Source organism: Pipra filicauda, unplaced genomic scaffold (assembly GCF_003945595.2).
Source record: "Pipra filicauda isolate LSUMZ 115617 unplaced genomic scaffold, ASM394559v2 scaffold151_size3305965_pilon, whole genome shotgun sequence".
NCBI lineage: Eukaryota > Metazoa > Chordata > Aves > Passeriformes > Pipridae > Pipra > Pipra filicauda.
The window spans coordinates 3,116,207-3,128,782 of record NW_024104007.1 but is presented as its reverse complement, the minus strand read 5'-3'; the positions used below and the strand labels follow the sequence as shown (position 1 = coordinate 3,128,782).

Below are 12,576 nucleotides of genomic sequence, written 5' to 3'. Positions count from 1 at the left end.
GGCATCTCCCCTGGCATCTCCCCTGGCATCTCCCCCTCCCACATACCATTCCTGGGGCAGTTTCTGCACCTGCTTTGCTGTTCATGGGGAGTTTGCAGAGTCATCCCGTGCTTGGCACATTCTGTGCCCTCAGAAAATGGACCCTCGCTGGTAGGGTCTGGTCATCATCCTTCATGCTTTCTTCTCAGCCCATTTACCAGCCTGGTCCCTTCTAGCCCCACACTTGTCTTGAAGTTGTGGATGAAATCCCTCCTCTGTTGCAGATTCCAGTGTGTGTGTGCAGGGGACTCTGAGACTCTCCCACATTACCCCATTTTGTTTTGAGTTTCACTTAAATTTCTGAAGGAACAGGTTCTTGCCCAGTGGTGGTTCTGTTGGGGTCAATACTTCTTTTTCTTCAAGAAACTTCAGTACTGTGGGACTTATAAACGGGCAGTTGGATTCCCTCCCCCTGCCACATAACTCGGGAAAAGAGGTAAAAACTCCCTCTGGAGAGTTGCTGCTGCTTTTCTTTAAAAATATAAGGAGAACAAAACCATAATGGTCCCTGAACCAGTTATGTTTCTCCCTTTTTAACTTTATAACCCTAAAATTTTTCTTCAAATATACTAAAGAGGAACTGTCTGCAACCATTACTCATAAACCATTCATTGCTTTAGAGGTGGGATTTCTCAAAAGTAATATAAATTGGTTTAATTCCATTAGGAGCAGGCTCTGGCTTATGCCAGAGTTTTATTTTTTTGAAGATTTGATACCTTTTTTAATTTATATTTTATTTATCTATATTTTGTTTGTAGACCTTCAAGAAAGTTTTCTTGGCAGGAATTTTCACAGGACGGATAGATCTTGTTCCTACCTGAGCAAATCTCCAATTGAGGTGGGAAATTTCTTAGGTGAAACCAGACTAAAATTGATTAAAGAGTCCAGGATTGGCTAAGAGTCATTAGTTATGCATGATTGTTCATGGCTGGTGCACAGCTTATAATTATGCAGCTTGACTGAAAACAAAAGTAGTATTTTAAGCAGCTGTCCTGAAACAAAAAATTAGAATAACAATATTACAGTAATAGCTGGAATAACTGGTTATAGGAGTTATGAGAGAGACTGACTTTCCACCCATTCCTGAGTTTACCTACAGCCTTTCCCCAGACTAGGACACCCTGTTCTCCCTCACTGCTTGGTGACTTGGCTTCTAAGTTAAATGTTGTTGGGAGCAGGGAGATGCTGCTGTTTGGCAGCACCAGACTCACAGCTTGGGTGGAAGAAGAGCTTGCGTTGCTGCCATTCACCAAATGCCCAAATCTCCTTGGGCCTCCCCTGCACAGAGCTTGCCATGGGCCACGGAGATAGTGTCCCTGTCTGCCCTTAGCACCTGCAGTGGGAATTACTGTCCTGAGCACTTACCAGCTTTTGCAGGAATGAGAAGATACTTGACACCCTTTTGTTTGGGTTTGTTTGTTTGTTTGTTTTAGGCACACTGACTTGAGTCTTTAAAAGTGCACGCTTTGTGCATTTGTAATGCTTTAAACTGATGGTCTGGAAATGCAAAATCCCCTCTGTACTAGACAGCCCTAAGGATTTTCATAGGTGCTTGACTGGGTAGGCAGGTGTCTGTCAACCTTGAAAAGGACAAGTGGGACTGATTAATCCAGACACCATGTATTTATCTGAGAAAGTTTCTATTTGACCTGTCCAACAAAGGCATGCTCAGGAAGTGCTACCTTATTAAAACACAGAAAGATCTGACATTCCGTAAGCATGATCTGTTAGGAGCTTAAACAAGAAAGATTACAAGAAATAACTAGAGGCATGTGAAAAACCAGCTTTAGCCTAACCCAGACTCTCAGCTCTTTCAACTGAGCAGAGCCTTGGGAATTGCCTCTACAAATGACTGATTACATATGCAGTTCTGTTAATTAAAATTAAAAATTATGTAGGAAGTCAAAAGATAGAGCTACTTGTTTAATTAAGCTAATGAAGTCCCCAGGTAGCTTTTATATTTGCTTTATTCACTGCAAGTGTCTGGCCTGTTCTGGTTCTGAAGCCACGTCAGCATTGACATGGCTTAGAAAAAGGGCTGTACTTCTAGGATGCTTATGAATTGTGCCTGTGGGGAAGGAAGGACGGAGCAGCAATGGGAGAAACGCTGTTCTAAGCTCCAGGGTAAATGCAGTCGTCTTTTGTGTCTGATCCAAAGACAATAAAAAAGATTCCCACTGATTCTGATGTGCTTCAGATCAGGCTTCCCAGACTGGATTATCTGTTGTGGGGGACGGGAGGAAAAAGGAAAAATTTTCTAAACTTGTGTTTGCAAGATTTGATGCTTGTGCGAGATGCAGTGCTGAGGAGGTCTTTTCATCCTGGAGGCCCACCTTGTCTGGGTTTTGGAGAGGGAGTGACTCGCAGGGAGGCAGCCGCCCTTTGCATCTGCCTCTTCCCATCCACAGCGCGCCTCTCGCAGAGCCACGATGGGCTGTCTCGGAGGCCAACCCACTATACCTGCTCTTCGGGTTCAGTGGATGCTTCAGCTGGGTGTTGATATGTTGCCTGAGAGATTACCCTCCTTCTGAATTTGTTTTCCAAACCTCTTCCATTGGTGAATCATGCATGACCAGTTTTTATTATATGTGTGAAGGCATGTGATTAAGGAGCCCTGTTTTGGTCTCCCTGCATCTGTTCCCTTGTCCGCTCCTGAATTAGCTTTTTTTTTTTTTTTTTTTTTTTTTTGTAACACAGAGAAAGGGAGTAAATACCATCTGCCCTGCTGTTGGGAACGATATTAGTACAGCCCTTTTTGGAGAAGGTGTGTGAGGTGGTTGACTGGGGCCCCTCCTTGTGGGAAACCGATCTCTGGCAGCTCCCTTTGAAGTCACGTGGAGCGACACGATCTCGGCAAGTTCAGGCATGGGGCACCGTGTGAGTGGTTTGAGTTAGCAGTGAAGTCCTCCTCGGTTCTTGTTCAGCCTCGCTGCCGAGGGCTTGTGTCTCACAATGGAAATGTAATGAAGCCGTGGCTGAACTCATCATCCTTACCTGCTCGTTTCCAGCTCGCTTGCCAAAATCCTCCAGCACTTGTTTTCTCTTAGGAACGGCTGTGGAGTTCAACAGAAGTTAAAGCGTATGCTTAGCTCTGGGCCAAAATCTTGTGGTGTTCTCACAGGTACAGCTGAGCTCCAGCAGTTGATCTTATCCACCCCTGGTGCTATGGACAAACGTGCTGTCATCATTTCCTTGAAGGTGACTAAAGGATTTACCACACTGATAAGCACACTTTCCTCTCCCAGTGAGCTAAAACCTGGCCAACTTACCTCTAAACCAGCCAGAAAGTCTATGTTTTTCCTCCTGATTGTTCCCTGGGGGACCAGGCTGAGGATGAAAGCACTGGAGAGAGGGGAGGGTGATGCTTGTTTACAGCTCTGTGTGCCAGTGGTGCGATGCTGCACGCCACCAGTTCAGTTTGATTTATTCAGAGATCACCTCACAGCATTCACAATATAAGGCATGCATAGAATTTCAGACTTTTCCTTTGTTTCTTCTAATACTTTCCCTTTGCAGTTTATCTCCTGCTTTGATACTAAACCTTCCAGGCAGAAAAGAAGTTATCCTGTGCCAAATAGATCTTGGCATTAAGAAACTTTTCTCTGTGTATATTACTCTTTGATTATTTTGTCAAATACATATGGTTACATTCCTGTATCACTTATCTCCTGTATTATGGTGTAGGAGTTCCCCCTGAACATAATATATGGTGCCTTCAGGCTGTGGAGTTTCTCTGAGCTTCTCCAGCTTTCTTTGAGAAAGGAGATCAACATCACCTGCATTGTTGACCCAAACTGATTTCATGGTCTACTTTGGACTTTACTAATTCTGTCAAGAATAATACTATGACCCCTGTTTCTCTGTAAGAATGTAGGTTTGTGGGGATGTTTTTGCCTTTAAGCAGCCATGGTCAGTGCTGGGAGGAAAAGAAAGAAAGGAAGTGAGAAGGGAAACTTGGCATCTGTGTGGTACTTGCATTACACCCACACTGCTGTTGGGAGGTTGGATCCCGAGGATGTTGGCTGGTGCTGGGAGGTACCAGCATTGCCAGAGCTTTGCCAGCATGCAGTCAGGGCCTGGGCTGCCAGCCAGCCGTCCCCAGATAGGGTTATCCCTTCCATGGCTGGAGGGCCAGTCCTTTGGCAGCTGCTTCCTTTTGAAGTGCTCAGGTCTTATTAAGTAACATCACACTGAGAAGCCCTCTCAGTCTGTGAAAGTGGGTGCTGGTAATGGAAGTGCTTTAATGACTGAAAAGGTTGAAGGAAGGCTTTTATTAGCAGTTCCTTCTTATAGGGAAGAAGTAGGGTATCACACTCCTAATCTGTGGGCATCTGTTTTCAGGTGGTTATGGGCATATTTCTGCAAGCCCAGTTGTGGCTGCAGTTGCTTACTGGGTTGGTAAAGCTATCCCGAAGCATGTGCTGTTTCTATAGCTGCACAGCAAACGTGAAGGCCATGATGAAGGTGTGAAGCAAGGGCAGGAACACGAGGGGCTGAGCTACAGGGGTGGCTGAGGTTAGCCCAGGGCCTGGGCCGAGCAAGCTGCTTGCTGTTCACAGCAGCTCAGCGTGGGAACGTTGGTGGGGCTGCGCCAGCATCGCAGGTTGTGGTCCAGCAAGTGTGAGGAGCTCACAGGTCAATTGCTGCCAGCACGAGGCCCCTCCACGTTGTGTGGCTGTGGTACAGGGTGTGTGATGGTGAGAAGCATGTCCTGTCAGGTGGGTGTTGCTGCCTGGGAGCTGCTTGATCATCTGGTCTCGGGCCGGTTCATGGGAGGGCAGGTCTGCGGTCTGACATTTTCATTTCGGTTTTCTAGGTCAGAGATTATTTTCTGTTTCGGGCACATTCCAGATATCTGGGAGTTATCTCCGGTGTTGTGTTGGCCGCTACTTAGCTGGTCAAATTTCATCTTTAAAGGAGATCACAGCAGGTCCAAAAGCCAGACATTTACGTGTGGTCTGTTATTATTTCATTTCATTTCATCTTATCTTTTGTTGCTGTTGCTATCAATTTATGACCAGAGGAACTCTTAAGACTGTCTGGTTTAACCTCATTTAGGATAAAAATTCCCTATTGGTCCTGCATCCAGTGGGGTGCTGGTGTGCCAAAGATTCAGCAGCTCCTGGCATGCTGGGGCTTCACTCCTCATTTTGGAGCCTTTCAGCTGTAATTTTTAATTAGATCCTGCTTACACGTGCTGTGGGAAAATCTTGAGTGTAGCTAGATCCTCTTTGCTGAGTGCTCTTGGACTGTGGTATAACATGAGCACAGCTGCTTAGTTGGTGTAGGGGATTTGACTGGTCTTTAATCTTAGAGTCTGGAGGGGAGATAAATTGTTCTATAACTCATAAATCTCCTGCTATTACTGTCAGCATTATTTTGTTTCTGTTTTGTAAGACTGTGCTGCGGGCAGAGGACTATGCTGTGCTAGGGGCAGAGGAATCCCATTTGCAGTGATGGAGAACAAAGGAGTGCCACAGAGTTTGGGACCAGTTTTTGTCTCTGCCCTGTGTCGAAGGTGGATGATGCTTTTGTTGCATCTCCTGGTCTCAGCCCAGCTGCTTGAGTCTTGACAAGCCTTTGCTTTTAAGACTAAACAAGGAGTGCAGGATTTGCTCTGCATCCCACCAGAGACCATGTCTGTCAGAAGAAGGGAGGAAGGATCCTCTTTGTGAGTGTAAAAGCAGGAGTCTGACGTATCATGTACAGATACTGGCAGGAAAATGATAAGCACTGAAGAATGATTTTGGAAACCTAAGTAAGTAAAAGATTTTTCCATAAAATCTGAATTTTTGATATCCCATAAATCAGTTTGGGTGATGGCATGTTATAGATTTTATGTATTTTTGAAAGAACTATTTATTTACAAAGCTGTGCATCTCTCCAGTGAACTCAAATTTAGACATAAACAATGCCTGATATTACTGGAGTTGAAATTTATTTGGGGAAATGTCTTCAGTATTAATGGAGACAGAGGGCTGTTCAAACACAGCTTCCTAAAGCCAATCTAATATGCAGCACAAACAAGCATGAAAATTAATATTGAGTCGAAGCTAAATATTGACTTTAAATTTTCCCTGAGAGAGTGATTTTCATGGGTTTTTTTAGTGGAAAATATAGTGCCCATAAAATCAATTTTTTGATAGGATTTTCTCAAGCAGTTCTAGCTTCCCTGTTTTGTGTTCCATGAGTTAACAGTGCAGAGGAATCAAAGGGTTGACAGGATACATTGTGTGTTACCCCTGAAAAAGGAGGGAGCCTGGGCACATCATTCCTTCTTGCAGGACTGGGAAATATTTTTCTACTCTGCAGTGTGCTCACCAAGGTGCATTAAATTCTGGGCACTTCTGTGGTGAAACTTGGTGCTGCCAATGTGAATTTGCTTCTTTTTCTTTTTGCCAGACTAAGGAAAGGTGCTTGTACAAGAACAAGAGAGGGTTTGGATAATGATGTTTATTTATTTCCCCAGAGAGCTCTATTTTCAGAATTCCTGCTCAGCACAGGTTATCGATACCCATGAGGTGCGAAGCTCCTCTTTGCTGATTTTAAACTTGCAATTTGTGGAGGGTGTCAGGGAGTGCCTTGTCCTTGTTTTGTTTGGTTTTGGTTTTTAAGTGAGATTTCTGTGTGACAGCCTGACTCAAACTTCAGGAATCCTTAGCTGTGACTTTATCTGGTGAATAAAAAAAATACAAAAGCAGGACTTGTATTAAAAATATATCTCAAAATGAAAAATCTACTCACTAAAAAATAAGTACTTTCTTTCAAGGACAGGTTGACTGACACTGGGATTGAATCTCTGATCCCTAAAATTATGTTCTGTATCTCTCTCTTTTTCTAATTTAGATTAAATAACAAGAAGTCCTTAGGTAACAGCACTAACAGTTTTCTATTTCCTATGGTTTAAGGCCAAAAGGTGATTTATGTAAGAAATCAGCATTTACCTCAGCACTGATGATATTTTGAGAGACTGAAACAATTTCACTGGGATAATATATAATAGGGAGGAAATAACCATATAATTCTCAAAACAGATATGCATTGATCTTTTCAGAGAATTGTGTGCATTCAGTGTTAGCCCTGCTTCATGTATCTGACAAATTGGGATACAGTTAACTATATTTTATTTTTTTTTAAATCTCTGTTTCCTCTAATAAGGCTGAGATTGTGCAGCACTTCTAGGAAAAAGAAGTAATCAAATTTGTTGGTTTTTTTTATGGGGCTGGACAATTTGGGCCATGGATGCTTTTTTTTTTTTTTTTAATTAAGGGCATGCATGAGAATATATGCAGATTTAAATATTATCAAATGTTGGCAAGATTAGTCATCCAAAATCCTGAAAAGGATTTTTGTCTGAAAGAAACCAATCTTCTAACGTTGTCTTTACTTTTTCAGGTGGATTTGGAGCCAGAAGGCAAAGTGTTTGTTGTCATAACTCTTACAGGAAGCTTCACGGAAGGTAAGGGAATTATTTTGGCTTGTTTCCATTAAGAGCTGGACTCTGGTGTATATTCCTGCCATCAGTTACCAGGCAGTACATAAGGGAATGGCATTCTTTATCAGGCACGTGCTGTGGTGTGCTGGAGATTTCTGGAGCAGTGGGAGAAATCTGGAAGGGGCTGTTGGTAACAACTCGTGCTGTTTGTGCCCTCTGCCCTGATCTTGGACCTGGGGAGCTGGTTCGTGCCTGATCTGGTGTATTTACCTGAAGTTGTCCTTCAAACAGATTGTTTTTGTCACTCCTACTTTTCACCTGGGTGCCTCTTGAAGGGCAAGCTAAGGAGAAACAGCATGTTTAAAATGGAACATGTTTAAAACATCTGGATGATTTTTATTCCATAATGGTTCCCATCTACTTCACGAGCATTTCTGTTTCCCGGGTTTGCTTTGCACAGGAAACTTAGAAGTTTTTAGTGTGACAGCTGCTCTGAAAAAGTATCTGGGCAGCTTTTTTTTCTGTAGCTATATTTTATAGTATGATATTTTTAATTTCCCTGTTGTTTATTGTGATACTAATTACTAGCGTGGATGTGAGCTCTGCTGCAGCAACCCAGGAAACCTGGGATGGGGCACAGAAAAAGCTTATTTTCTTCAAACCATGGTTCTTGTTTTAGCTGCAGCCTCAAACTGCATTTGTTGGGGGGTGTTTTCTGTACAGAAGCCAGGAATTGAGGCAGGATCTGCTGTTACCTGCAGGATGGGGGAGATGGATTTTTAATGTTCTCTCTGGTTCTGCCCCAGAAACTGATTGCTTGGCATGAAGGCTGTGCTGGGGGCGGCTTCAGGAGTCCTGGGGGAGCTCTGCTCTCCTGCCTTGCATCTCCCATGGGTCCCACCTCATGCTAGTGCTCAGGCCTGTCACTGCCCCTGCCTTTGTGCTTCAAATGCAGGTTTCAATAAGAGCTTGTGATTTACTTGGGTGCTTTTGGGGAGTGTGTGCACCTGGGGCTGCTCTTACTCCTGGGGATGACTGACCGGGTGTAACTCCTCTTGTAGAAGGTATGTTAGGAGGGAGATAGGAACAGAAAGCCTGGCTTCAATTCCTAAAGAAATATATAGTCTTGGAGTGATGGAAAAGATGAGGAATATGACATTCTGGCACTGCAGTCAGGCAGAGAGGACCAGAATTCCCTTTTCCAGTAAAGTTCACTTACCAGGTAAAGCCGGGCAGGTTACATAGCAACACTACAACTTTTAGCTCTCTGTCTGCCGAGTAGGAATCCATGTTTTTCTCTGCCTAGGTGTCAGCTTTGTGGCCTGGGAACTGCTCTTGTGTTTATCCACATGTAAAATGTTAACAGAGAATTACCTTTCCTACCCTTCCCTTCAACTGTGCTTTGACAGGGAGACATGAAGATTACTTTTTCAAGTACTTTTGCAAGAAGGTTTCTGTTTGTAACCAGAGAAGAGGATGAGTCCAAAACTGTGCTAGGGAGGCCTGGAGGACTTTTTTGAAGATCCAGAGGCCATGGCTCTTAGGGGTGAAAAGGACACTGGAAATTGGCCATTTTAAGCAGGTTTGAGCAGGGATGGTGGGCTTGAACATTAATCCAGAGTGTGCTTCAAATCTGTGCTGGTGGCTGAGCTGAGCTGAGAGATGGAGAACTAAGATATTTGTACAGCTACTGCTTTCCGAGGGAAATGGGAAATGTTGGAAATTATTTACTTCTCTTTTCTGTGTTGTTATTGAGGATGTATAGACTTAACAGAACAGGAAGATCAAAGATGGTCCTTTTTTTTTGGTTGTTGTTGACTGGTAGTTCCCATGTATGGTCACATTTAGAGTTTCCAAGAATAGACATAATTCAGGGCAAGCCTGATTGCAGATACTGACTTTTCCCAGTCATTGGATAAAGGAGGCATCCACAAGGAAGGGCTTTCCTTCTAATGAGCAGTGAGGTCTTGTTTATAACATCATATTTTATTCTTTTTTTTCTCTCTCTTTTGCTGAAAATGTGGAGGCTCAGAACTGTATTTGAAATTTGAAGTTTTATGAAAAGAAGACCAAGAATAGATCACAGCCTGAAAGTACAAAAAGTGGCTTCCCACTTGTTCCCCTGACCTGGAAGGCAGCCACTATCACATCCTCCCTGCTCGTTATGGCTAATGTGGCAGAGACCTCCTGAAGGCTTTCTGTGTCTGTGGGCACACAGAGAACCCAATGGTCAGTGTGCTTTAGATCCCACCAGTGTAACACGTGGATTTTCAAGCAATATGATATTTAGGACATTTAATCATTTTCCTGTGACTTTGATGGTTAAGAGTGTGTCTCTGGTGTGTTTTCTGCTCTGGAAAGGATTAAGCAATGGTGACGCAGTGCTACAAAAAGCAGCCAGGCTTTAGCAGGAGCAGCGTGGCAGTGTCCACAGACAGACTCTTCAAGCCACCCACATGGGGCTTTTTTGCAGCTCTTGCCTCCTGGCTTTCAGGAGGCAGCAGGATAACGTAATGGAGTCAGTCTGAACTGTGAGAGCTCCACTGAGCAAAGGTGGAGCATCAGTGCCTGCTGCTGGTCCTCACACACCTCATTCATCTCAGAGAGGTTTTATGCCAAACTGGTTGTTTTGTTTATGGGAATAGCCAAATTCATAGGGGCTCAGATGCCATTGTCTAAATCAAGCAAAGCAAAAGTCCAAAAAGTGGGTAAAGAGAGAGGGGATAAAAAAGAAAAAAAAAAAAAAAAAAAGCAACCCCCCCCCAAAAAAAACCCAAATAAAAAAAGACTTGGATCTTAGGTCCACCTGACACTGTATTATTTTATTGTCTGAGCAAGCTTACCCAAAACAGACAGTCCAGGTGTTGGTTGCTTGGACTTTCTTTACGTTCAGGAATGGTGGGGTTTTTCTGTTTGATCAAAAGTTCTTCTGACCAAAATCTAAATTTGGTTCTGTTCGCCTACAGCAGGGATGGGGGAGAAGGGTGTCACTCCTGTGAGGGGTGCAGTGTGTCCGACAGAAGCATTTGTGTGCTGTCAGAATAAAGGCATTATAGAAAACATACAGCTGGAAAGGTTAATTCTTTATAGGTTCCCATATGGCTCTTCTGTCCATCAGTGTTATCACCCTGCTGTGTTGAGGCAGGGAAATCTTCCCGTTTCACATGTTAAAAATACATGTAGCTTTTCAGGAAGAGAAAGGAACAGAGCAATAGGAAGCGAGGGAGACCTAGTGAAATTACCCCTGCCTATCTTTATTTTCTCTGCTGGATGTATTTGTTGCTGTGCTAAGCTGTACCTGATTATATTAACTCCCCTCATTCAGCTGACATTTCCTGTGTAAAGCAACCAGTGCAAAATTAAAATGAAAATCTCCTTACCTTGGGAGGAGATTACCTCTCACAAAAATCACAGAATATTCTGGGTTGGAAGGATCATCAAAGTCCAGCTTCTGAACTCTCCAAGCGTGCCCCATCTCTGCTGTCTGTGCTGGGTCTTGGTGGCACCTGTCTGGGGTGAAGGGAAGCACACTCTTGCCCAGCCATCTCCCTCACTAACCCAAGAGCTGTTTCAGTCTGTTTCACAGAGAAGGTGAGGACTAACCTTCTGCCTGCCAGTCTTCAGGCATTGCTTAGGGATTGATTTCCCTCCCCTCCTCAAATGAATTTATTTACTCTTTTCTGGGTTTTCTTTATTTCACCCTGCCTGATAATAGGATTTTTTTTTTCAAGTCACCAAAAATGATTTATTTTAAAATTTCCTTATTGTTTTTACTCGGGATCTAAATATGATTTTTTCCCCCAAGGGTGTCTTTAGCATTTCTTACCTCCCTGTTGTGACATCTCGGTTCCCTACACTCTGTGTCTCTGTTTGTGTCTCCTTGCCCCTGCTCTCTTAAAAATAATTCACCAGGCCTCCTTTAAAAAAATTCTGCTTTATTTCTTTCTAAAACATATAGTGCTGTATAAGGTGTAGAGTTCCCTAATGTTTTTCCTCTTCTCCTAACGTTGGTCATAACCATTTCCAGGCGGACAGCTTCCAAGTAGGGTGATCTTCCTCATTACTCCAGGGAGCACCTGGGAGCATCCTGGCAGGAAGACACACTGACTGGGGGCCTTTATGGTTCTCCAGCACCTCTGTGCTCTCCCAGGTGTCATCGAGGTCCCCCTGGCTCTGGCTGAAGGTTGTGTCTCTGGGAGGAGACTCCGGGGCTTGTGTTGCTTGTAGGAAGTGGCTGCTGAAGTGCCCCAATGGGTGACATGAATTTAGATCCTCTCTCCACTGCTTGTCGATTTTTTTTGCCACTGAATACTGGTTTCAGCTGTGAAAAGGCAAATCATGCATTACATTCTTCTTGATCGGGAGGTGATTGACTTGAAATAAAAAGGCTTGCAGTGACCGGGTGAACTGCTGCTCTTGGTGGTGCTTCTGGACACCTGTGAGAGGCTGGTAGAGATACTCAAGAGCAGGTGATGGTGTGTGGGTGTTCAGCTGCAGCAAGGTCAGGCTTGGACACTGAGAGGCCCTCTCCTTGCAACACTGGGAACACCAAGTCCCATGGCAGCTTTGCCTGCAAAGTGTGTTGCTGTGCCCTCAGTTTGCCTCCTGTCTTGCTATTTGCTCTATTTAATTTTGAGCAGAGCTAGTTAAATTAATACAAATTAAGTGTTTGACTGAATTGATGAATGAGGCAAGCCCTGTAGAAAATAAAGTGCTTCTATTTTAGTGCTTTGAACTCTTGCAATTTGCCTTTTTTTAGCTTTTTTTTTTTTACGTTGTCACTCAACGTGATAATTCTGCTTGAAATTCACTTTTAATTTCATCATTGTTAGATAAGTAATGGTTGTTTCTTTTCTTTCAGTGTCAGGAAAGACAAAGACAAATTTGAGTTCTGGGCAAGAAATAGAACAACGAGAATATTGAAAAGCCAAGTGACTTGGTAGAGCAGATATAGTATGCATTATTAAATAGTTAATGTTGGTAGGGTTTGCAGCAGCAGGGAATCATAGAATCATGGGCTTAGGTTGGAAGGGACCTTAAAGATCATCCAGTTCCAACCCCTCAAAGGGGGAAGCTTAAAACTGCTTACCTACAGGTAACTT

At 43.6% G+C, this 12,576-nt stretch overlaps 1 protein-coding gene across 1 annotated transcript in view; it reads left to right on the top strand.

Annotated features, from left to right (window-relative positions):
- The window catches only part of PRKCH (protein kinase C eta), a 118,986-nt gene that overhangs the window by 20,210 nt on the left and 86,200 nt on the right, over positions 1-12,576 (top strand). The window contains exon 2 of the mRNA XM_027716633.2: positions 7,435-7,498. Within this exon, the coding sequence (XP_027572434.1) occupies positions 7,435-7,498 (64 nt within the window). The remainder of the gene's footprint in view (positions 1-7,434; positions 7,499-12,576) is intronic.